General features: G+C 39.0%; 1 protein-coding gene across 1 annotated transcript in view; it reads left to right on the top strand.

Annotated features, from left to right (window-relative positions):
• Nucleotides 1-3,552, top strand: part of KLHL14 (kelch like family member 14) — an 84,426-nt gene extending 80,874 nt beyond the window's left edge. The window contains exon 8 of the mRNA XM_063299238.1: nucleotides 1,821-3,552. Within this exon, the coding sequence (XP_063155308.1) occupies nucleotides 1,821-1,961 (141 nt within the window). The 3' untranslated portion in view covers nucleotides 1,962-3,552. The remainder of the gene's footprint in view (nucleotides 1-1,820) is intronic.
• The last annotated feature ends 23,777 nt before the right edge of the window (nucleotides 3,553-27,329 follow it).

The raw sequence follows: 27,329 nt of genomic DNA, 5'->3' as shown, positions 1-27,329 counted from the left end.
GAGTTGTATAATTGGACATCATCAGGATACCAATGATACCTTGCCCCATGTCAATGGATGACCTCCAGTGGCTTCATATACATGTTAAAAACAAGTGGGGAAAGAGTAGAGCCTTGAGGAATCCCAAAAGACAAGGCCTTTGGGCTGAGTCTCTTTCCATTAATCAACACCAACTGAAACCAGCCCTGAAGGAAGGAAAAAACCACCACAGATCTGTGCCTCCCACCTCCAACTCCCTGAGCTGATCCAGAAAGATACGATGACTGATGGTATCAAAAGCTACTGAAAAGTCAAAGACAGCTATGATGGAGGCATTACTCCCATCCTGAACCCACCAAAGGTAATGTGATCAGTGCTCTCTCAGTGCTGTAACCTGGTCGGAAATGTGAGTGAAAGGATTCCAGATAATTTATTTCCTCCAGGGCCTTCTGGAGTTGCAAGCCAATCACTTTCTCAACAACCTTCTTAGAAATGGAAGGTTGGAGACTCGGTGAAAATTGTCCACATCCACTGGGTCCAGCGATGGCCTCTTAAGAAGAGGGTAGTTAACTGCCTCTTTCAAAACAGGCATCATCACCTCTTCCCATAGAGAAGCATTAACAACTGCATGGACCCAGCCACATGTCACCTTCTGAGAGGCTTCAGCCAACCAGGGGGCACATTAATCTAAAGCACAGTTGGCCAAACCCTCGCCCTGATGACCCTGTCCACTTTATCAGGGCTATCATATTCAAACTTTTCCCAGAAAAGGAGGCAAGATCAGAGTTTCACCACACTTATCGCCATGAGGTAATGCCTAAGGAAAGCTCTTACCCATGCTCCAGCAGGTTTACTTTTTGTCTTCCTCCAACGGTGCCCTAGGCATTTGTTATGCCACTTCATAACCCAGAGTGCTTCTGGAAACCAAGAAGCTCTCCAGGATCGCACAGGTGCAACGCCACTGTTGCCTACTCATTCCATGCAATGACTAAGGCTTCAGTTGAACTGTCTATTGCTATGACTATTTCTTGCCAGGAATGATAAGCATCTGTATAAGTTGTTCCCATGATCCTTGTAATATGGTAAATATGTAAGTGAAATGTAATCTGTTTTAGAAAAATCCTAATAGCTGTTTTTAAGGTTTTCTTACAATGGGTATGACATTTGGGAGCAAGGGATATTCTCTAGTCATAAAGCTTTCAGTCATTCCATGTTGTATGTCCAGAATATGCAAGCTTATGCTAGAATTACTGTAATTACTCCATTGGTGTATTCATTCTTTCTTCCCAATAAGCATTTTTGCAAGTTTCCTAAATCAAGCAGCACTGTTCCTTTCTCTCTAGGAAGTAACATTACATTCATCATGATGTCAAAAGGGCATCCTATTAATTTCAAGCGCCATTGTCAGAAGTGGTATTAGGAATAGTTTTTTTTGGGGGGGGGGATCTGGCAAGATAGCAATAACCTGTCTGACCCCTGCTGACCTCTGAGGAGGTAGAGCATCAGCCACTGACTCCTGCTATTCCTCAGTGGGCTTCCCACAAAAAGAAGGTAGTGATATTATTTAGATTTTTTTTCATCAGTATTGCTCTAATTATTATAACCAGGTTCTCATTACTTCTCACATTGTCCACTCTCAATCTTAAAATTCCACTGCCATTTTTTTAAAAATAGGATCTTATGTCTGAAAGCAAATAGCTTGTATGAACATTTGTTCTGAAGATTAATATATTGCAGGTTCTTGAACAATCAAGAAAGAGCCTATTCTTTTCTAGTTACAGTTATCTAAATTTTGAAGTGATATTTATTAGCTAATTAAACAAGCCTATATTGTATTACAGGGAGCCTACAAATCTTCTACTATTTGTTACAGTCCTGAGAAAGGATCCTGGACAGAGCTCGAAGGTGATGTAGCTGAGCCACTTGCAGGTCCTGCTTGCTCTACTGTCATACTTCCTGCTTGTGTGCCATACAACAAATAAGCCCTGGAAATACAGAAGAGAACATTGATGCATTCAGGAAAGGAATAATGGGAGGCGTAATTATTTTAAAGAACAGTTCTTTGGACCACAGACCACAAGATCCTACTCCTACACCTGCATTTATGATTTTTAAAAAGGACTAAGTGAACTCCCATCTTAGATGAATCGGTATCTTGTCAGACAAGTAGGTTAGACGCATGGAACACTGCACATGTTGACAAATGGCCATTTCAGATTGATCTTTTCTCTGCTGCAGACCCATATATTGATACTAAATTTAAAGAAAATGAACAGAACATTATTGTGCATTTTGTTTTACTGCATGGGATCTGTGTTGAAGTCACAATGATATTTTCTTGTAATTCATAATTGAGCTACTGAAAAGGACTCAGTTGCAGAATGGTCTCCTCCATTTCAGTTGTAATCCATGGCTGCTTTACATACTCTGCAAGCAACAAACATCAGAAAGAAGACTGTCAGAGGTAATGATGTAATGCTTCTATTGCAAACAAATTGGCTGTCCCGTTGTGCACTTTGCCCTAACGTTCCCATAATTAAGAATTACAAAAACAGTGGGCTTTCAGTTATGGAAGCTTTTAGGATCTGTGCCAATCTTTAATATTATTTCCACCAATATAAATCCAAAATAATAACTCCAAAAGTTCACAGATTCTGGTTTTCTTTCTTTCCATAGCATATAAGCATGTACTATTCAAAGTATTTTTAAAAAGAAGTTTTGATTAATGTTCAAAATATTCTTATAGTTACGGTTATTTTAACTATTTTGCCAAAATGGTAAAATGATCTTTACTTTTCATTTTTCATTTCCAAACACAAAATTGCAATGCTTTTTATAAGATTAGGATTTTGTGATATATAGTATTAGCAAAGATTGGCAAATTTCCTAATCTATTAACTTTGAAATAATTATAAACTAGCTTTATACCAGGGTAAAAAAAAAATACAGGCGTAACTCTGAGAACTAACATACACATAACTAGTGTGTTCTCAACTAAATCCAAATATACTTTGCAGCTTCAAGAGCAAAGCAAATTAAACTGAAAGTAAGGCAGATGTTAAACATGCAATTGGAACCTTCCAGAGAGGAACTGCAACGTAGAAAGATTTGGGCAGAAAAGTACAGAAACAACAGACCTCCTGAAGTCTTCATGTTTTTTACAATAATTTGCTCTGTTTGGAACCATTCTTTAAAAATTGGCAGTTGATTACATGCAGAATGCAAGTCAGCAGAAACTGCAGAATTTTTACTATACTTTCTTTCTTTCAACTATCGTGTGTCAGGTGCCGTCCCTGCCATTTTAGGTATTTAGATGTGAGTACAACAAATACTATAACTAAATTTTAACCATAATATTTTAAGCTTGAGGCTGAATGCTTGTAAAGCTGCATTTCAGAATGGAAGCAGATGTGATATAAAAACATAGTGGCTCCCCTAAGCTATAAGCAGTGAATCAGATGCTGGGCTTCGGTCTGCCTTTCCTCCATTCTTCAAGTGGGTGGTCTGTTCCTTTTATATTAAAAAGAGTTCATGGAAAGTGTACACAAAATATATCTTTCTAATGATAAAAGCAGGCAGAAATAACAGGGAATAACATTCAGAATACAGAAAACTGTTTTATATAAAATCAGACCACTAGTCTATTTTGTTCTCTATTATCAACACTGACTAACTAACCCTACCAAGAGATGCAAAGGATTGCAGTTGTGCCATCTGTATGCAACTTATATCCTCAAACTGTAGTGCTGAAGCTTGAATACTCTTGGAAATAAGCAAAAAGCTCACTAATTTCCGCCTGTCTTCAACTTACAATAGCTCATGCATAGCAAGGAGGTCAGTTTTAACTAGCTAGGTTTGTGGACTGACAGATTTTATCTCTTTTTTAAAAAAATGTTTGGAACACTGGATGGAAGAAGATTTTCTGCTGGCATTGTGGCTTCAGATTCCCTGTCCCCTGCCCCAGCACTCAGTGACTGAACAAAGAACACTGCCACAAAAAGTTCAATTTGGTCTCTACCTACTTTCAGATTTTCCATTCCATTTCCCTATTCCAGTGTTTTGATGTTCCATCCCCTAACTAATGCTCAGTATTCTCAGGCCATTGAGCATTCTTGGTCTTCATTTGGCTTTTTGGCAAATTAGGGGTTTCGGTGGCCAATCAGATACATTCAGGAAGCTCACAAAAGAAAGGAGAGCAGTAATTTCCTTCTACAGTTACTGCCCAATATTTGAGCTTCAATCCTTTGAGCACTCAACTGAGCAGCTACATCTACTTTTAGAGGGAAAAATGCAATACGAGCACAGCTCCAACTGGCTATGTTTGTCCTCACTACTAGGTTGATTACATTTATATACATATTTACTTAGAAATAATTAATAGGAATTTAGACTCATCTACATTTTGTTTGGGCTTTGAGCAATTAAACTCCTTTCTCCTATTCTTGAGGGTTGGATTAAAATGCAGCAATGAAGCAAAATCATGCACTGCTGGAGTCAAGATGTAATCATATACCTGGCTGACTGAGAGATAGGACCATTTCACATCAGTGCTGTACAAAAAATTGGGGGGTATGTTGCTTCTATCATTTCTTCCCTCCACTGGAATCAGCTGAGGGCCCTTGCACTATGCAGTTATGTTGCCTAGGACTCAGGAAGAGTAGACTAAGATTGGGATTGAGGCATAATATAAATAGATATATCTTGACTTTCTTAGGACACTGTAAACGTGCATCTCATTTCAGCAGCTTATAAATTCAAGCCATAGTTTATACTTCCAAACCACAATGTTCAATACAAATCCTAAATTCATGTAGATTAGCACCGTTTCTGGGAATTCAGTGAACTTGTGGTATGTCTGTTTCAAGGTCTATCTTGTAATCTGTATGAATATTGTATATTCAAAAATGCAAGGCAGGACGTAACTTCAAATGGGACACAATGGTGCAACATGGAAATAGGCAGAATAAAAGAAGTAATTTACTAGATAACATTCCGTAAGATTTGAGCTACTCAGAAAATAATAAAAATATGTAGTAAGTGTTTTACCATATCTCTTTGCCATTATTATTATTACCACAAGAATATATCTGTAGTTGTTTTGCTAATGTTAACTCCACTGATACTGTATAACTTCACCAAAATTGGCTGGGTACTGTCTTACCAATGTAGCAGATCATTTGTTGAAGGAATTGTGTCTAAAGGGAAAAAAGGAAAACAATAACATTGTTAATAAGTTCCTGAACTTGAAATGTATATCCTGGAACTTCATCCCATTTTTATTTATGTTGTGGTATCTCTGATAGGTTGTATTTATTTGTGTTATTCAATTCAAAGAATTCTTTGTAAAATAGTACATTGTGCAATCATCACTTGGGTGAGGGGATAGTATTTAGAAATATATATCTGTATATATAAATATGTGAAAAGGAAGCCTGTCACAAACACTACATTAGAGAATATTTTATGGCATTCAAAAAAACAGGATGTCTACCACTGAACATTGTCATGTGCCACTGTTAAAATGCCACTTTAAGCGGGGGGGGGGGGACTTGTCATTTAAAATTCTTTTTTAAGACAAATATAATTAAAGAATTTATGAGTATTATATGTAAATCTTTTTAACTCTCTAGAAGGCATGACCAAGGAAATTATACAAGACACCAACAGTGTAAATTTTGTACAGTATTATGCGTGTGTAAATGAAGCTTGCTTGTAGGGTGAGGGGACTTTAAATAAAATCTTATGTACTAACATGCCTGTCTGACAAATCTCTGCTTAAGAATGTTTAAATTATCCAGTATTAATTTTTTCAAAATTGCTTTCATCACATAGATACATAAAAATCTGACCTTTAACCACAATCATTTTATATTGTCTCTTTGGCCTGGATGCCTATATAGAAATGCCAGATTTTTATCTTTTTATGTTTTATTTTTTTGAAGTATGTATAATATTTTAAACATCTTGATTTGAAAGGCCAACTCTCTTCAAAGGTGTTTCTTTGTAACAGAAAAGCTGGGTTTTTAAAAAAAAAATAAACAATGGAGTTGTATATTTAATCATTATCCTATGCTTATTAAAAACTGTTGGTGTGTGAGTAAAGAGAGGATGAAAGAGGAAAGGAATTTAACAGGGCATTTTGTGTTGTGTTTTGTTCCAGGTTTCTAAATTCTCATGACAGCCAAAGAAATCATAGTAGTATTAGAGGTCAGAGTAGTTAGTGGGAGGGGAAACTAATGAATTCTAGAGTGTTTGTAAACCATAAATGATTCTGTTAATATACAGCATAGATGTTGATCAGTGGAACTGAACTCAGCTCCCTGGGCCTTGTCAGATTTATTCTGTGCATGTTGGTGTTCCACACCAATTACGGATGTTAGAAGACGCTCTCATGCAAAACTCTGCACCCTAATATTTAAGCCAACTCAGATGTCATTGAAATTAAAATCTAGCTGTGGAAAATCTCTGTGATCCTGATACATGAAAATCCAAATAAATTATTTGTTCACAGAAATGAAAAATAACTTCAGCAGGAAATTTCAGAAATTACTTATGCAGGATTAATCCAGTTCAGTGAATGCATCTTGCATTGATTAATAAGGCATCCATGAATTGCAAAATAAAACTACAGAGCATATGCTGGGACATAATCTTTTGTGTCCTTTACTGAAACTAAAATAGAGTGCATATTCTACAAAATATATAATCATTCATGTATTTTAATTCTAAAGGATTGTATGGCTACAGTTGTATTATTACTGCATTGGCGTGGTTCTGATCAACTGTGTTACTAGATGTAATTGTTCTATTCTTCTGAAAAAAAAACTTGTGCAGACCAACCTGGTGATTCGCCAGGGCACAATTGAGTTCATTTGCTTCCCTTTTGCAATTTCATATATTATTATTTTTCTCTGTTCCCTCCTACTTCCCACTGATACTTTTTCCAGTGCGGATTTGAGATAAATGATTTTATACCACAAGATTCCAAATTGTTTTGCTTCCTAATTCACTTCATGAATCAATGCTACACAGTAATCTTAATGGAACAATAGTTTGAAGTATGACTATTAGGAATAATTATTTGCTACTTCTATTGAGACAGCTGGGAGATAGACATTTCTTTCTAAGGGAGAAAGTCTGAGGGGGTTGTGGTTGTTCAGTTATTAACCTAAATTCTGACCATTGCTGTTCCTTGGAAGGGGTGAACCTACACCTTACAGGATATAAGGATATCATTGCCTCCCCTCCCCGCAATGCTATTTCCTAAAAGTATAACATTGAATAGAAGTTTCTACTGACTTCATACAGACTGAAATTTAAGGCTTTGCTTTCTAGGCATTACAGCCTTCCTCTCTGAGTAGTAACATCATGGGAAATGAAGGATTTTACGAGTGACTAATTTACTTAGTTGAGTGCACCAATGCTGTGAGTTTGCTCTGAATGCAGTAGTTCAGAAGGACTTCATTGGACTGTGTATTGGTTTCAGATGAGCACAGTAGAGTGAAAGAAGGCAAGTTATAAAACCCTGTAAGTTTTATAGGACTGGGAATTGATTCATGTTGGCTAAGTTATTCTCCAGGTCAAATAAAACTATATAGGAAGATGGGCAGCTTAATACTGTAAATCACTTGGCAATGCTGTGAGCCCTGAATATTATTTACAGATTTGGATGACTGACTTCCTCCTATATTCCTATTTTCCTTAGTGCAGCTGGTAAGGCATCAGGACCAAAGGGCATCTGAGAACAGGACTTCTTTCTTGAAACTATACATTAGATTATTACTTAAGAATATTGCTTTTATTGTATTTTTATTTTTTTTTATTCTAGTTTTATTGTAAACCACCCAGAGTCGCTCTTTGAGTGAGATGAGTGGTGACTAAATTCAAAATAAAAATAAAAATTTAGAATTCTTGTCCATATTTTACCACTATTTTGTCTTTTACTAGGCACTATCCCCAAAGAAATATCAATTGTAAATAAGTCATACAAAAAATTTAGAGGAGCAAATTAGTTCCTTAAATTTGTCAGGAAATGAGGTGGTCAAGTCTTTAGGGTGGTTTTTGTCCTATGTTTATTAAAATAAAGATCTTGGGAAGATGACAGTCTAATAGAGTAGATTTTAAAATAGATAGAAGCCCTGTAGCAGGGCTTGGGTACAAGATATTAGGATTATTGCGATCAAGAACATTGAACCCAGCATGCGTCAGTAATAACGTACTAGTCTTGATGCTTGCTTGCTACCTCCATAATCCAGGTGACAGGTTTTGAGTACCACCTGCTAGTGAACAACACTGAAGGAGTGGTATCACCTTCCTGTCCATCTTTGTGTAGTTCTGAAACACATGAGCTGGCCACTGTGGGGCAGAATGCTGATGAGCTGAGCTGTGGACCTGATAGAGCAAGACTTTCCTATTGTGTATGCACTTGAGCTCTGCCAATACTAAGCACATCAGAGGAACAACAGTGGCCTAGGAATCAGACAGCAATACTGATATATGAAAGCTTGCAGCTGTTGGAAACTGACGTTTGTTCAGATGTTATAGCCAACACAGATAGAGGAGGACCAGAAGCTTAAGTACCCCTAGGACCAGGCATACTCACTAAGTATGGAAAGAATCTTCAGCAAAGGATCGTTACCTTGTCGTGGTGCTGGAGCTTGAGCACCTCAATGATGCCATGAGCTAAACCATGAAGGGCCACCCAAGATGGGAAGGTCATGACAGAGAGGTCAGACTAAATGCGATCCCTGGGGAAGGTAATGGCAACCCACCCCAGTATTCTTGCCGTGAAAACTAAATGGATCAGTACAACCAGAGATATGTTGGTATACCATCGGAAGATGAGACTCCCAGGTCGGAAGATGGTCAAAATGCTACTGGGGAGGAACAGAGGATGAGTTCAACTAGCCCCAGACATGATGACGCAGCTAGCTCAAAGCCGAAAGGATGGCTAGAGGCCAACGGTGCTGGTGGTGAATGGCAAATCCAATGTTCTAAGGATCAACACACCATTGGAACCTGGAATGTAAGATCTATGAGCCAGGGCAAATTGGATGTGGTTATTGGTGAGATGTCAAGATTAAAGATAGACATTTTGGGCGTCAGTGAACTGAAATGGACTGGAATGGACCACTTCACATCAAATGACCACCAGATCTACTACTGTGGACAAGAGGACCACAGAAGAAATGGAGTAGCGTTCATAATTAATAGTAAAGTGGCTAAAGCAGTGCTTGGATACAATCCAAAAAACGATAGAATGATCTCAATTCGAATGCAGGGCAAACCATCTAACATCACTGATCTAAATATACGCCCCAACCACAGATGCTGAAGAAGCTGAAGTAGAGCAGTTCTATGAGGATCTGCGGCACCTACTGGACAACACACCTAAAAGAGATGTTATTTTCATCACGGAAGAATGGAATGCTAAGGTGGGCAGTCAAATGACACCTGGAATTACAGGTAAGCATGGCCTGGGAGAACAAAATGAAGCAGGACATAGGCTGATAGAATTTTGCCAAGACAACTCACTCTGCATAACAAACACTCTCTTCCAGCAACCTAAGAGACGGCTTTATACGTGGACTTCCCCAGATGGACAACACCGAAATCAGATTGACTACATCCTTTGCAGCCAAAGGTGGCGGACATCTATACAGTTGGTAAAAAAAAGACCTGGAGCTGACTGTAGTTCAGATCACAAACTTCTTCTTGCACAATTTAGGATCAGACTAAAGAGATTAGGGAAGACCCACAGATCAGCTAGATATGAGCTCACTAATATTCCTAAGGAATATGCAGTGGAGGTGAAGAATAGATTTAAGGGACTGGACTTAGGAGATAGGGTCCCGGAAGAACTCTGGACAGAAGTTGGCAGCATTGTTCAGGAGGCGGCAACAAAATACATCCCAAAGAAAGAGAAAACCAAGAAGGCAAAATGGCTGTCTGCTGAGACACTAGAAGTAGCCCAAGAAAGAAGGAAAGCAAAAGGCAACAGTGATAGGGGGAGATATGCCCAATTAAATGCAAAATTCCAGAGGTTAGCCAGAAGAGATAAGGAATTATTTTTAAACAAGCAATGCACAGAAGTGGAAGAAGACAATAGAATAGGAAGGACAAGAGACCTCTTCCAGAAAATTAGAAACATTGGAGGTAAATTCCAGGCCAAAATGGGTATAATCAAAAACAAAGATGGCAAGGACCTAACAGAAGAAGAAGAGATCAAGAAAAGGTGGCAAAAATATACGGAAGACCTGTATAGGAAGGATAACAATATCGGGGATAGCTGTGACGGTGTGGTCAGTGAGCTAGAGCCAGACATCCTGAAGAGTGAGGTTGAATGGGCCTTAAGAAGCATTGCTAATAACAAGGCAGCAGGAGACGACGGCATCCCAGCTGAACTGTTCAAAATCTTGCAAGATGATGCTGTAAAGGTAATGCATGCTATATGCCAGCAAATCTGGAAAACACAAGAATGGCCATCAGACTGGAAAAAATCAACTTATATCCCCATACCAAAAAACGGGAACACTAAAGAATGTTCAGACTATCGAACAGTGGCCCTCATTTCACATGCCAGTAAGGTAATGCTCAAGATCCTGCAAGGTAGACCTCAGCAATTCTTGGAGCGAGAATTGCCAGATGTACAAGCTGGGTTTAGAAAAGGCAGAGGAACTAGGGACCAAATTGCCAATATCCGCTGGATAATGGAAAAAGCCAGGGAGTTTCAGAAAAACACCTATTTCTGTTTTATTGACTATTCTAAAGCCTTTGACTGTGTGGACCATAACAAATTGTGGCAAGTTCTTAGTGCTATGGGGATACCAAGTCATCTTGTCTGCCTCCTGAAGAATCTGTATAACGACCAAGTAGCAACAGTAAGAACAGACCACGGAACAACGGACTGGTTTAATATTGGGAAAGGAGTACAGCAGGGCTGTATACTCTCACCCTACCTATTCAACTTGTATGCAGAACACATCATGCGACAAGCTGGCCTTGAGGAATTCAAGGCTGGAGTTAAAATCTCTGGAGAAAACATCAACAATCTCAGATATGCAGATGATACCACTTTGATGGCTGAAAGCGAAGAGGAAATGAGGAGCCTTATGATGAAGGCGAAAGGAGAAAGTGCAAAAGCTGGCTTGTAGCTAAACCTCAAAAAACCCGAGATTATGGCAACCAGCTTGATTGATAACTGGCAAATAGAGGGAGAAAATGTAGAAGCAGTGAAAGACTTTGTATTTCTAGGTTCGAAGATTACTGCAGATGCTCACTGCAGTCAGGAAATCAGAAGACGCTTAATCCTTGGGAGAAGAGCAATGACAAATCTCGATAAAATAGTTAAGAGCAGAGACATCACACTGACAACAAAGGTCCGCATAGTTAAAGCAATGGTGTTCCCCCTAGTAACATATGGCTGCGAGAGCTGGACCATAAGGAAGGCTGAGAAAAGGAAGATCGATGCTTTTGAACTGTGGTGTTGGAGGAAAATTCTGAGAGTGCCTTGGATTGCAAGAAGATCAAACCAGTCCATCCTCCAGGAAATAAAGCCAGACTGCTCACTTGAGGGAATGATATTAAAGGCAAAACTGAAATACTGTGGCGACATAATGAGAAGACAGGACAGCCTGGAGAAGATGCTGATGCTAGGGAGAGTGGAGGGCAAAAGGAAGAGGGGCCGACCGAGGGCAAGATGGATGGATGATATTCTAGAGGTGACGGACTTGTCCCTGGGGGAGCTGGGGGTGTTGACGACCGACAGGAAGCTCTGGCGTGGGCTGGTCCACGAAGTCACGAAGAGTCGGAAGCGACTAAACGAATAAACTTGGAAAGAATATGGCCAAGAAAGCAATTTTTTATTAAATGTGCACATAGATGCTCATAAAAGACATTGTAGGAGGAGAGCAATGTTAGTCTAGGGTAGCCAAAAATCAGGAATCTGGTGAGCTTATGCCTTTTAATAAAACTGGTTAGTCTGAAAAGTTATCAGACTCATGCTCATATAAGTAACTCAATTTCTAGATTAGTGTTTTGTTATGTTTTTAAACTTTACATTTCTTCATGACTTTGCCTAGAGTAATATCTTAAGAGGCCATTTTCTCAATAACCCTGCTATGATAAAATGTTACTGCATAACTTGTTGAAAAGATGCAAGCAGTTGCTGAAAGAATAGTCTTCCTTGAGTCAATCTCAACTCTGGATCACAGTGTTTTTGGCATCAGTATAGAAGTGGGTTGCCACTGCTTCCCTTCAAAATGTTTTTCAACTTCCAGTCTAGTCTACAGCCTTGGGAGTTCCTAGTGGTGTCCCATCCCAGTACTAACTAGGTCTGACTCCTAGGTCAAATAAATGCTGTCATCTGCTGTGATAGTTTCAGAATGTTTTCTAGTAATTCATTCAAGCCCTGTACAATGAAATGGACTTTCTAATATTCAACAATAATTGGTCATTCCTATGACCAATTACAAGAGACCAAAACACAGTAAGTAGTCTATATCTTCTCATGTTCTTTTTTGGCCTGTTGTGTCTAACCTCTCTCTTGTCATTAATTTCATTAATGCAACTCTATTAGCTGCATTTCTTGATTGTCTTGTAATGTGCTTGTTGAAAAGCAGCTTCTTGGCACATTCTAAAAGGGTTAGAGCATTCTCCTACTAACTGCACCCTGAAATGCTCTCTCCCCTGAAATTCATGACCCACCTATTAACCTTTTCTAGGCAGTTGCTGAAGCCCTAACTCTTTGTCTAGGCCTTCCCTAGATGAATGGTTGCTAGCACAGTTTTGATTTTATTTTTCTTTCCCACCCCACTTGTGAGGGCTGAAGCCAGCAAATTACAAAGAGTCGGAGATCAGACAAAACCATTATCAAAACACTATGCGAGTGCTCTTGCTGAGAAACAAGCAATAAAAAGTTCATTACTATGTAAGGCTGGAAGAAAGAGACACGGGAGCTGATCTAGAAGCACTCCTAGGTTCTGCAGGATTTCTGATTTTCAAGGATACAAAAGCTTGTTTTGCATCTGCAGTAAAAGCAGCTGATCTCTCTGAGACTCATCTGAATCTGCCATTGAGAAGCTTACAAGGGCATCTTTGTGTTTCTAGAGAAATATATTGCCTGCCCAGTAACACTTGGATACTACCTCTCTAAATGAACATGTCACTTTCATGTTCTTTGAAACTTGTTGGGTTTAATTACTCTATTAGAAATTGTTTCAAGATTTACAGTGGGAAGCAGTATACAAATATATTAAATAAGTAGTAAAATAAATACAGAGTCAGCTGTTCCTTCCTGTCCTATCCACCCTGAGACTTATTAACACACTATGAGTTATGTTTTAGAAAATTTACTTTTAAGAGAAGAAAATCTTACAAGGAATCATTGTGGCAAACAGTAGAATAAATAATATAACAAGAAGTTTGGCATTGCACATTTTTCATTAAGGCAAAACAATATAGAGAAAAAGTGTGTGTGTGTGTGTGTTTTAACTTTGTATCAGGACTATTGGATTAAATGAGAATCTACAGATGATGGAGATGGATTCATTGCCTTATTCAGTAGGTAATGGTCACAAATGCTAAACCATTGAATTTCAGTAGTGGCAGAAATATCAGTGTGAATCGTAAAATGGTTGTAGCAGGTATTCCGATGATTTGGGGTGCCTACAAATAATGCTGCTGAAGGCTCAAAGTAGGGGAAATGAACATAAGTTGTGAAATACATCATGGAACTTGACAACGTTTATTGCTGATACCACCACAGTAGCTTGGTTTTTGTATCGTACTGAATTGTGTCATATGTCAGTGGTTGGAAAGGATTTCTAAGCAGCTTCATTGAAAAAACTATATTTCCAAAACAAACTAGACCCAAACTAGATTCTTTTCATGTGGTCAGCTCTGGAATTCTTGGTTTAAAGGGGAAAGTGTGGGTGGTGGGATACAAAAATTGAAGTTGAGTCAAGGTCTCTTCTGACATATGGAAACTTTTACTCTTTGTTCTTCCTGGAATTGCTCTTCTCATTTCATCAATTTGCAGTGCAACTTTTGACACTGCCAACTTTTTGTTTGGTAAAGATTTTCTTGTGTGAGAAACAGCACTCTCCCAGCAGACTCCTACAAATATGATCACTGGATTGAAGTCACAGAATATCTTCCAATTGAAAACAAGATTCGGTGCCAATATTTAGTGAAAGACTAATCATATATTTATTCTACAACTGCGACCCCCCACAATATGAATTTTGAAGATTTCAACTAGCATCAGTTCTGTTTAGTAAAATGTATTTTCCTACATACCCAAGTTGTCTGAAATGTTAAATTATGGATTATAAAAATGGGTAAGCTCAAATCTTCCAATATTTTTTTCAAAATGTACAATAATGTTTAATATTTCTGAACTGTGCAATATATACAACACTATTTAGCCTTAGAATTCATACTTTAATATCACTTAATACTAAAATGAGATTATATAATTCCATCAGTCAGTGTGTAAATTGTAATTTACATAAAGCAGTGTGTAAATTGATTTATCTATTGAAATATGTTTATTACGTTTTTCTACATACTTAAAAAGCACTCAAAGAAGCTAGATGCTTGTTTTACCTTATTATTTATGTTTGTTTTATAAAGGTACCATTTTTTGAAGTTTACACTAATGTGAAATATTACATTACTGGAACTTGTATAATATAGTAGGAGAAAATAGTATTTTTATAAACACTTTACAGCCAGTCTATTGTGTCTGTGTGTGTGTGTGTATGTGTGTGTGTGTGTATTCAATCGTGTCTGATTCTCAGAGACTGCCTGGACAAGTCCCTGCAGTTTTCTTGGCAATGTTTTTCGGAAGTGGTTTGCCATTGCCTCCTTCCTAGGGCTGAGAGAGAGTGACTGGACCAAAGTCACCCAGCCAGCTTTTATGCCTAAGGCAGGACTAAAACTCACAGTCTCCTGGTTTCTAGCTCAGTGCCTTAACCACTACACCAAATTGGCTCTATCATGCTTACATAAGCCATCAATATTTAGACTGATTACATTAAAAAGGGATAATACTTCTATACCTTTTAGATGGGCTCTTCTTGTGCTGTTTTTGTTGCAATGCAGGACAAACCTCCTGCTGAATCCAAATTTATAAAGCAGGGATGGGTAATATTTTTAAGCCAATAAGTATATTTTGAATGTTAAGTCCTCAACATTGTTGGGTCTCTCAACAAACTGTTGCCACGTTGAAGGTTGGCTTTTCATAAAAGAGCTATGGTGATGGACGCAAGTCATAGAGTTACCGGAAAGCAAACTGGTGAGGTTATTCCCTCATATTTCATGTTACCTGCCTACCATATCTTCCCTTGGATATTCTCAATCATTCCTTCTTAGCTTTGCCTTTTTTTTCCTGGAAAGCCAGCAGGGAGGCATTTCCAATAAAGCACAGTCTGCAACCACCAGAAGGCCCAAATGGGTTCCAGTAGCATTCTTATAAATAAATATGGCAGTTAAAGCTAGTGCTTTGCTTTGTAGCATGCTGGCTTTCCTTTTTTTTAAAAAAGTCAGATGAATAGAGGGCCTGGCAAACCTCAAGAGAAGAACCACAGGCACCCTGAAGTCAACAAGAAAAATAATTGCATAATATCAAAAAAGAAAGAAGTGGCCAAGCATAAATACATAGAAAGAGAATGCTCAGCTGATATCTTTGCCTTTCCTTATTGACTGAAAAAGATGGCAGTACTGGTGTTATTTCCAACATATGGTTGCATTAGTGCAATTCCAAGCAAAGTAGGTTCTACAGAGGGGAGTGATATTCCTGTTAGTTTAAATTTATAGTCGTCATATGAAAGCTACCTGATTTTTTTTCTCACCCAGGAATTCTATACACAATTTCAGACAGAGGCAAACAGGAAACGGGAGAGAGAAGGTTAAGCAGAATGTAACAGTCTCCTTCCTGATGGTGGTGTCTGAGTTCTGAGCAAGGAAGTTAAGAGATTTTGCATATCCAGATTCAGAGGGGCATCACTTTGGAAGCCCTGGAAAGGAACAGTAACAGGAATGTTTTCCTGGAACTCAGCCCCAAATCCTTGTATCCCATCAATAACTCTGGGCTGTAATACTCAGGGAGAGGGGAGGAAGAAAGAACAAAGGAATTAAAAAACTATTCTGTGTTGGGAGAGAGTGTAATTTTAGTTGTATTCTCTCCTTTGTCTCTCCTAAAATCTATAAAGTATTTACTAGATTATCTTCTCTCTTCTGCTGAATATCTTTATGTGGATGAAACATGTAATTATATTGTAATATATTACCCGATAAATCCATCCAATCCTATTTAGTTTATTGGACAGTTGTTCTGTCATCCCACTTGTGTTCTCCTTACTGATGACTGTCTGAATTGCTTCATCTTTGTTTGATAGAGAAGTTCATCCTTACTACCAAGAAACTCGCTGTCAACATACAAAGCATATAGGGGAAAATGAGAAAAGAAAGAATGTGAGGACTTCAAGGAGACAGTGAGTAACTTGGTGCAAAAAGGGTAAATTTTGTCTGCATATTCCAACAGTAAGGGCATTCCACACATTTCCAGAATGCACCAAGTGGTGCAGTAAACCAATACATCCAAAGACTGTAAGTGTTTTGTGGGAACTGAGCACGGGGAAAATGCTTCCTCATCCTCATCCTTGTTTTCATGCAAATCATCACAGAGCTGGTACTACTGGTACAAAGCTGAGTAAGACGTCAAAACCAGTTATAGAGATTACCTGAAATTACAAAATTACACTAGTAGCCTTCTGTCTATAAAAATAATTCTGATAAAAATGTCAAAATGACAACTTAAGAAAACGTAGCCTTAAGTTCTTTCTTCTTTCAGTTCTAATACTCTAATTTTTCTAACTTAATATAAATTCAGTTAAATAAGAGTTAAATAAGATTATTTAATGGCACAAGTTTTATGACATTGGGGCAAAATGAAATTAGCCCAGGGGGTGTTGCGTTGTGTTTTGTTTTGGGTGTATTCTGCAGCTTTTGATTGCCAGAATGACAATCTTTTTGCTCCTTTGTTCTTTTGTCTAACTAAAAGGATGTCTGTTTATCATCTGAGTTTGGAGACACACTTTCTGCCTTTGTACAGTTGGTAAACTTTGTACTACTTCATAGTACATCCCAAAGGCCACTATCAAGAGGAAAAGTCCATATTTATAACCAACAAGTGGAGGTGGGAGGATTGTTTCTTTCTAGTTCAAACTGTAATTAAACTATACCCATTGAAGGTTGCCATTATTGTCCTAAGTAGGCTAAAATCCATTAACTTTAGAAGACAAGTTATTTAAACTGATGGAGTGAATCTACACTGGCTTAGCAAAACCATTGTCCTGTAATAAATGAGTCTAAGTTAGCAGCTCCATTACACAAGTGGAACAGTGCCAATGTAGGACAAATGTTTTTAGTATCCTCAGAGGCCACTTGTACCTCTCCTACTACTACAAAGTTATATTTACAGATGTTTTTAATGCAAAAGACACAGCCCTCCAGCTACATTAGCAGATGTGATTCAGACCAACCAAATTGCCAAGCATTAGGCAGCAATAAGGGTATAGACTCCATAGTCGCATCTCAGCCCAAACAATTTCCCAGTAAAACTAAGATCTATTTATTTATTTATTTATTTATTTTCTATCCTGCCTTTATTATTTTTATAAATAACTCAAGGCGGCGAACATACCTAATACTCCTTCCTCCTCCTATTTTCCCCACAACAACAACTCTATGAGGTGAGTTGGGCTGAGAGAGAGTGACTGGCCCAAGGTCACCCAACTGGCTTTCATGCCTCAGGTGGGACTAGAACTCTCAGTCTCCTGGTTTCTAGCCTGTTGCCTTAACCACTAGACCAAACTAGAACTACAGTTCCTTATATTGAATGAATTAATATTATCCTCACTGTGTGGATGATTCCAACTAATTAAACTCTGAACTGAAAGTGGTAGGAAAAAGTACACCTGATTCAAGAGAACAGAGGACCACTGGAAAAGTAGTGTCATTTGTCCTACAATACTAGGGTAGCCTTTCTCAACATGAACACTTTCCAGATTCATAGACTTCAGTATTCACAATTCCCAGCCAAAATGGTGATTACTGAGAATTTTAGAAGTTGAAGTAGGGCATTCAGATTGGGGAAGGTTGTCCTATGGCTTCTGTGCATTTCCAGAACATCTTTCAGAATTTGGCAAACAAATCTAATAGGTTGATGGATAAGTTTAGATACACCTCAATCAGCTTTCAGTAGAGAGATTGTCCTCATGATTGCCTTGAAAGTCATCCAACAACTATACCGCTCACTAAACAAATCTATTTCTAGTGCTGCTGTTTTGTTTGCATACCTATGAGTCCTACTCTTTGTACCCCTAGTGAATTATTCTTCATGTTGGGAATGAAAACCAGGGCAGTGGACTTTTTTATTAAACTTTTATCATCACCATCTTGCCATTGAACCTTCCACAAGGACAGTGGAATAAACCCTGATGGCTGAGTCACCTCCTGTATGTCCAGTTATTGCTAGTGTAATAAACCAAGTGATCAAATTGAAATACAAAGAGTTTTATAGTAGTTTGCTAAGAAAATAACCAGAACATTTGGCAAGCATCCAAATTAGCAATGTAGGAGGCATTGCTGAATGGGATGGGGGAGTTTGAAGAACTCTTAGACTAAGGACGTTGACTTATATGCCTTGCAATATAACTGGCAATCACATCACTTGCACTAGGAGTGTAAGGCTTTTCTGTGACTACTTCAGTAGTCTTTGGTTAGCATTTGAAGCTCAAACCTCCTGTAGGCTGAGCCTGCACTCTTGCATTCAATTAAATATTGAGGACAATGTTATCTTGCTTGAAAAGCCTAGAAAATTTTTAATTAAAATGATAAAATTTATAAATTTTCTCTCGGGGGGGATGGGTGGTCAGGGCTGCAACTGGGGGGGGGGTGCAACTGGGGCATGTGTTCCAGGCGCCGTGCTGGGGGGCACCAAAATGGGTGCGGAATCCATGTTTGCCCCGGGTGACACAGACCCTCGTTGTGGCCCTGTGGGTGGTGGCAAAATTTGACAAAATAAAATAAATAGCAGCTCCGCAAAGGCTCTCTTTTTATTGCATGTATATAAGGCTTGGACCTTTTGATCCAATCCATGGGGCATAGTACGGGATATTATGAACTGAAGTTTTGGAATAAGGAGTTACAATGGCTTCTTTGTAAGCTCTGCTTAGCTCTTCTTCAGATATAAGCAACATGCATACTTTACACATCAGCAGACAAAACAGGAATAAATAGGAATAGTACCATCACTCCATTGTTTTCACCACCCACAAATGTAGTTGTAGAAAGGAGAGAACCTCCTCCATCCATGAAGGTCCTCCATGAGATTCAGAACCCAGATTTTCTAAAGTTCAGAACTGCATGGAGAGCCTCCACAGATACTTATTTTTGTATGGCTGCTCATCTTAAGAATACAACTCCGAGTGGTTCACAACAGCAATAAAAAACAAAACAAAAACCGGGTGCCTCAGACATCCTCCTTGGATACATCCAAGAGAACGAGCCAGGGGCTCCTACCTCACCCTATCCCAGCACTTGGGGGAACAGCCTGCTCTTTACAGCCTTCTGGAAGGCTAAAAAGGTGGGAGTCTGCCAAATCTCAGAGGGAAGGGTGTTCCACAGGGTGGGGGCTGCTATGGAAGAGGTACACTTCCTAGGTCCCAGAGATAGTAACACTTAGGAGAAGGGACCTGGAGCATGCCCATTCTATCCAACCTGGTGGGGTGGGCAAGTACCATATAGACCATATACCATATAGGGTCTTAAGGGCCTTAAGGGTGATAACCAGCACTGAATCATCACTGTACAGGAAGTGGGTTCTTGTCCTGCTCCTCCTTTTCCTATGTAAAGGCTAAACATGTTGCTAAGGCTTAAAGAAGGCTCTTCAGGGGACGTTTTCTGTGGCTCAGGTGCTACCTTCTACAGTGAGAAGCTTCATTCTGAGTTCTGCTGCTTGAGCTGCCTTGAGCTGCCTTACTCTTTTTCACTGGAAACTATTGTTGCCAGCTTAAAAAAGCAGAAGTTTTTTAAAGCCATGCCCTTAGGCTTATAACACACAATATAAAAAAGAGGATTGGGAGAGAAGACGGAAAAAGAGCAAACTTGGGCTCTAAATTCTTAGTTACGATATACAGGAGGGAGTAATTCTGTATGGCATAGAGCTGTACAATAGAGACTGCTGGTTTTTCTATCTCTGGGGGAGTCAAAACGTTGAGTTGGAAAGCAGGAGAGTCTTAGCGCAGAAGTTACCTAGGTATGATTAGTGGGTGTCACAGCCTCTTGTGATCTCAGTAATGGCAAGTAGTAATTGGAAGGAGATAATTACCATGGACCTGGTGGAGCTAACACCAACATCTCTCATTAAGCAGGGGTCTCAAACTTGTATGTTCTATTTCCAACTACAGCTTCCTTTGCAACTGAAGGCATGTTACCAGATCCATTATGGTGCTGATCTTATGAATTTGTTTCCTTTCCTTATGCTTGTCCCTTGGAAAACTATTTCCATCTCAGAACAGTCTGTTAGTACGAGTTGTTTTATTTTTATTACAGATGTTGATATTGTTGTAAGGTGGCCACCTCTAAACTATACCCATATAAGAGCTGGCTTGAGCCATTTTAGCTGAACCAAAGAATCTGCACGTTCTGAATCCTTACCCTCCTGTCAAGTGATTGACATTAGGAATATCACTTTGCTATGCTAAGTCATTACATCCATTTTGATTTGACAGAAATACAACTGTGTATCTTTGAATTTTGAACCTTACTTTTATAAAATATGAAAAATGAACCCCTCTCACCCCAAAGAATTAATTTCACTGGCTACATTAACAAGCAGGTCTGCGCATTTTCTATCTTTCAAGGCTCCTATGCCTGACTGCATTTATGCTCTCATTTAGCATCTCAAAATGGGCACTTCCTTTCAAGAAGGATTACTGCATGAATCACCTGCTTAGTTATCAGACTTATTAGCATACTGTCACCCATTAACTGCAATATAGGAACTATAGTTTTCACTATTTCGCTTGTTGCTATCCAATTAGAGCTCTTCGGGTTTGCAGACATTTGTTGCTTTCTGTCTTTTGCAAATTACAGTATTTATCAGTTCAGCATGGTATCTGTGATAGTGTTGATTAGAAAGATTTAATTGTTAATATGCTACAGCCCATCTTTAGCCCATCATCTTTACAAATAATTTATTAGAAGGCATTGTAAATGAAGTCCTTAATACTGCAAGAAGCCTGTCTGGAATCCAGGCCATTTCTCAGGCATTTCTTCATGTTGTTTATTCGTTCAGTCGCTTCCGACTCTTTGTGACTTCATGGACCAACCCATGCCAGAGATTCCTGTCAGTCGTCAACACCCCCAGCTCCCCCAGGGACGAGTCTGTCACCTCTAGAATATCATCCATCCACCTTGCCCTTGGCTGGCCCCTCTTCCTTTTGCCCTCCACTCTCCCTAGCATCAGCATCTTCCCAGGGTGTCCTGTCTTCTCATTATGTGGCCACAGTATTTCAGTTTTGCCTTTAATATCATTCCCTCAAGTGAGCAGTCTGGCTTTATTTCCTGGAGGATGGACTGGTTTGATCTTCTTGCAGTCCAAGGCACTCTCAGAATTTTCCTCCAACACCACAGTTCAAAAGCATCTATCTTCCTGCTCTCAGCCTTCCTTATGGTCCAGCTCTCGCAGCCATGTTACTACGGGGAACACCATACCGCTAAGAACTTGCCACAATTTGTTATGGTCCACACAGTCAAAGGCTTTAAAGTAGTCAATAAAACAGAAATAGGTGTTTTTCTGAAACTCCCTGGCTTTTACCATTATCCAGCGGATATTGGCAATTTGGTCCCGAGTTCCTCTGCCTTTTCTAAACCCAGCTTGTACATCTGGCAATTCTCGCTCCATGAATTGCTGAAGTCTACCTTGCAGGATCTTGAGCATTACCTTACTGGCATGTGAAATGAGTGCCATGGTTCGATAGTTTGAACATTCTTTAGTGTTCCCCTTTTTTGGTATGGGGATATAAGTTGATTTTTTCCAGTCTGATGGCCATTCTTGTGTTTTCCAAATTTGCTGGCATATAGCATGCATTACCTTGACAGCAACATCTTGCAAGATTTTGAACAGTTCAGCTGGGATGCCGTCGTCTCCTGCTGCCTTGTTATTAGCAATGCTTCTTAAGACCCACTCAACCTCACTCTTCAGGATGTCTGGCTCTAGCTCACTGACCACACCATCACAGCTATCCCCGATATTGTTATCCTTCCTATACAGGTCTTCCATATATTCTTGCCACCTTTTCTTGATCTCTTCTTCTTCTGTTAGGTCCTTGCCATCTTTGTTTTTGATTATACCCATTTTGGCCTGGAATTTACCTCCAATGTTTCTAATTTTCTGGAAGAGGTCTCTTGTCCTTCCTATTCTATTGTCTTCTTCCACTTCCACACATTGCTTGTTTAAAAATAATTCCTTATCTCTTCTGGCTAACCTCTGGAATTTTGCATTTAATTGGGCATATCTCCCCCTATCACTGTTGCCTTTTGCTTTCCTTCTTTCTTGGGCTACTTCTAGTGTCTCAGCAGACAGCCATTTTGCCTTCTTGGTTTTCTCTTTCTTTGGGATGTATTTTGTTGCCGCCTCCTGAACAATGTTGCCAAATTCTGTCCAGAGTTCTTCTGGGACCCTATCTACTAAGTCCAGTCCCTTAAATCAATTCTTCACCTCCACTGCATATTCCTTAGGAATATTAGTGAGCTCATATCTAGCTGATCTGTGGGTCTTCCCTAATCTCTTTAGTCTGATCCTAAATTGTGCAAGAAGAAGTTCGTCATTTGAACTACAGTCAGCTCCAGGTCTTTTTTTTACCAACTGTATAGATGTCCGCCACCTTTGGCTACAAAGGATGTAGTCAATCTGATTTCGGTGTTGTCCATCTGGGGAAGTCCACGTATAAAGCCGTCTCTTAGGTTGCTGGAAGAGAGTGTTTGTTATGCAGAGTGAGTTGTCTTGGCAAAATTCTATCAGCCTATGTCCTGCTTCGTTTTGTTCTCCCAGGCCATGCTTACCTGTAATTCCAGGTGTCATTTGACTGCCCACCTTAGCATTCCACCCTCCCGTGATGAAAATAACATCTCTTTTAGGTTTGTTGTCCAGTAGGTGCTGCAGATCCTCATAGAACTGCTCTACTTCAGCTTCTTCAGCATCTGTGGTTGGGGCGTATATTGGGATTACTGTGATGTTAGATGGCTTGCCCTGCATTCGAATTGAGATCATTCTATCGTTTTTTGGATTGTATCCAAGCACTGCTTTAGCCACTTTACTATTAATTATGAAGGCTACTTCATTTCTTCTGTGGTCCTCTTGCCCACAGTAGTAGATCTGGTGGTCATTTGATGTGAAGTGGCCCATTCCAGTCCATTTCAGTTCACTGACGCCCAAAATGTCTATCTTTAATCTTGACATCTCACCAATAACCACATCCAATTTGCCCTGGCTCATAGATCTTACATTCCAGGTTCCAATGGTGTGTTGATCCTTAGAACATCAGATTCGCCGTTCACCACCAGCACCGTCGGCCACTGGCCATCCTTTCGGCTTTATGCTAGCTGCGTCATCACATCTGGGGCTAGTTGAACTCATTCTCTGTTCCTCCCCAGTAGCATTTTGTCCATCTTCCAACCTGGGACTCTCATCTTCCGATGGTATACCAACATATCTCTGGTTGTACTGATCCATTTAGTTTTCACGGCAAGAATACTAGGGTGGGTTGCCATTACCTTCCCCAGGATCGCATTTAGTCTGACCTCTCTGTCATGACCTTCCTGTCTTGGGCGGCCCTTCACGGTTTAGCTCATGGCATCATTGAGGTGCTCAAGCTCCAGCACAAGGTAACGATCCTTTGCTGAAGATTTCTTCATACTCCAACATAAAGATATGGAGGACAGAAATAATACATTTCTTTTTCTCATGTAAGATAATTTATAACAGGTAGATTGAAGCTAACATCCAAAGTTGGAAAATTAACCATTCAAAATATGATTTTATAGCTCACAAATATTTTAGGTTGATATTACTATTCACAAGGGCATAAGCTTTAAATCCATTTAAGATGTGTGGGTTCTTGGAAATATGCTTTCATTTGGTAACCATGCATTACAAACTAGGAATATTCTTCTTCATTGAGGTGATTCTGGAAGTGGTATGTGAATAAAAGATTAGAAAAAAATGATTACACCAATGCTTGCAGTCCTGACTACATAAAATCAACAACTAGTATATTGGCTTTAGCTCTTTAGTGAAGTAATTTGATTCCTCTGAGAATTCAAGAGCCACTTCTAATGTCAAGTCTTGATACTCATGTTTTCAGAAGAATGTAGGAAAACCAACTAGAAAGTAGTACTTAATATAGTGCTGCATAACTATTCCAAAATCTGATTGTGCATACACCTGAACCATCCTAAAAAACTTTTGACAGAAAAAAGAGGATTTTTTTCCAGGCATTTCACACATGATCATGTATAATTTTTTTTTAAAAGTCTACATTCCTTCTATTATCTCCCCTCAAGTAGGTTCAGGTCACTGATTGTTTCATACTTGGCCTGATTATGCAGTGAAGGTAAAGAATAGATTTAATGGGTTACATTTGAGAAATTGAAGAACTCTAGACTGAAATTCATGAAATCATAAAGAAGTAAACATTCATGACATCATTATAGATAGCTGAAGTATTTGGAACACTAACAAATCCTCTAATAATTCATTAGTTATCCATAGATTATTTAAGAATTATTACAAAATAGATGAAGTAGATTAGATTTGAAAAAAATACAGCCTGAAGAACTCTGGACTGAAATGCATGATATCTTATTAAAGACAAAGTAAACAAAAAACATCCCAAAGTGCAAAAAGCAAAAGAAGGCCACATGGCTGTCTGTTGATTTATTAAAAGTAGATGAAAAAAGGTTGAAAGCAAAAGGTAACAGAGACAGAAGAAATTTTTTTGAGCTAGATGCTGAGTTCCAGAGAACAGCAAAAAGAAACAAGGAGTTACATCTAAATAAGAAATTCAAAGGAACTATGGATAACAGTCAAATGGGAAGGAAAAGAGGTTTATTTAAGAAAATTACCAAAATCAAAAGAAACTTTTATGAAAAGATAGGCACAATAAAAGACAAAGAAGGCAAAGATCAGTTGGAGAAAGAAGATATAAAGGAGCAATAGTATGACTATATGGAAGAACTGTACAAAAAAAGATCCCAAAATCTATGATACACACCAAGACTTGATCATTGAACTAGAACCAGACATTCTGGAAAGTGAAGTTAAATGGGCCCTAGAAAATATTGCTAACAATAAAGCTGCAGGAGTTGATGAAATACCAGCAGAATGGTTTAAAAACTTAGGCAGTTAACATGCTACTTGTCTGGAAGGAAGGGGGGAAAACACAGCAGTGGCCAAGAGACTGGAAATGATCAATTTATATTCCAATACAAAAAAGGGCAGTGCTTAAGAAAGTTCACACTACCAAACAATTGCATTTATTTCACATACTAGTAAGAAAATGGTCAGGAATGGGAAATGCCAGATGTACAAGCTGGATTCAGAAGAGGCAACTGCACCCAAGATCACATTTGATGGATAATGGAAAAGGCAACAGAGTTCCAAAAGGATTGTATTTTTGCTTTATACAATGGAGATCACATACAGATTTCTGATTCCAACCTCAAGCGGTCAGGATGATCTTTTAGATGGCAGGATCAATAAAAACATTTTATATGACTACTGCATATAGCAATTTTATTATATCTTTGTATTTCATTGCTGTATTTCTCACTGTGCAAGGAATATCGATCTCATGTAGGTCAATAGGTTGATATTCCTGTGGCAAATAATTAAAAAATAAACTCTGAGTGCTATGAATGTGTGCTGGTGAGGTGGTGAGACTGGGATTTCAGTTAGGAGAAACCATCCATCGCTGTCCTTATGGTGTTGCACAGTGGAGCTGTTTGGACAGAAGAATAACACGGCCCTATTCCAGATGCATGTTAAGGGCATGCCTTGGAGATAGCACAATGTATGCCAACATGATTTCCTCCCTGATCCAGGATGGGAGGAGAGATAGCAAAATGGCTGTGTAGATGAGCCCTAATACTAGTTGTTTCTGATTCTTCATAACCTGCTAGACATCATTTTGTCAGGATATCTATTAATAATTGCTTGAGTTCTTATATGCTTATGTTGGAGTGTTCAGAAGACCTGATTTGAAAGACTTCTTAGATTTATTTTAGTTTACCTGCAGCCCATTAATCCTGAGCCAGGGAATGGAAATCATGCAATAGTTTCTAAAAAGTCTGAATGGTAGGAGTATCAATCTCTCAATCTCCAGGAAAAGATTGATATTTTGATCACAAGTTCAAGGTGCTGCCCTCTCTCTGAGAAATGGCACAATGAAACTAAACACTTCCATGTGATTGGGAAAGAGGTCACTATCATGTGACTCTTCCAGACCCTTTCAAGAGGCAAATACTTTTGGATTTTTCTTACTTGCCAGTGGGAATAATGATCTCCTGGAAGATTCACATTTGATATTCCAGATCAATATTCCTGTGTCCAACACCCAGAAAAAAGGAAATAGACTGCACAAGCAAGTTACTCTGTTTCTCTCCAGCCACAACTAAACTGGCAATAGAAGCACAATGCCCAATTACTAGATGAGAGGGGACGGTGGTCTAATTGGTACTACGCAGATCACTAATCCTAATTGCACCATTCAAGGCTCCTCTGCCATGTACCCTGAAGTATCTGCTTGGGAACTTTTACAACATGAAAATAGAAGGAAAATATCATATTTACACAGAAGCAGTTACAGTCAAATTCAGACTGTCTAATTCCTAGGTAAGCTGGTAATAAGATGGAGGTGATATCTCAAGGAAATGTCTTCTATAAGTTAGTGGGCATTTCTGTGCCATGTCATCCAGGATGTGTGGATGATCCCCAAGTCCTAAAGTACAACTACATTTATTTCCAGGTTAAATGTCCAGAGCAGTTAAAGAAGTATAAGTAGCATTATGCACATAAAAACAGGGCTGCTGTGAGGACTATTCTAAGCATTGGTCAGATAAAGTCACTGGAATTTGGCTGGAGTTGGAATCCAGCTGTACAGGTTCTATGGAGTTTCCTGTTTATCTGGGAAGAGTCTGAAGCTGTTAGCCCTGATGGGCAGGTCCTTCGAACTGTGAGTTTGGCCCCCTGTGTTTTAGATCCATTACCTTCCTGGTTGATT

This window comes from Candoia aspera, chromosome 3 (assembly GCF_035149785.1).
Source record: "Candoia aspera isolate rCanAsp1 chromosome 3, rCanAsp1.hap2, whole genome shotgun sequence".
NCBI lineage: Eukaryota > Metazoa > Chordata > Lepidosauria > Squamata > Boidae > Candoia > Candoia aspera.
Note: the sequence above shows the minus strand (reverse complement) of the source record. Positions and strands in the feature narration are given on the sequence as shown.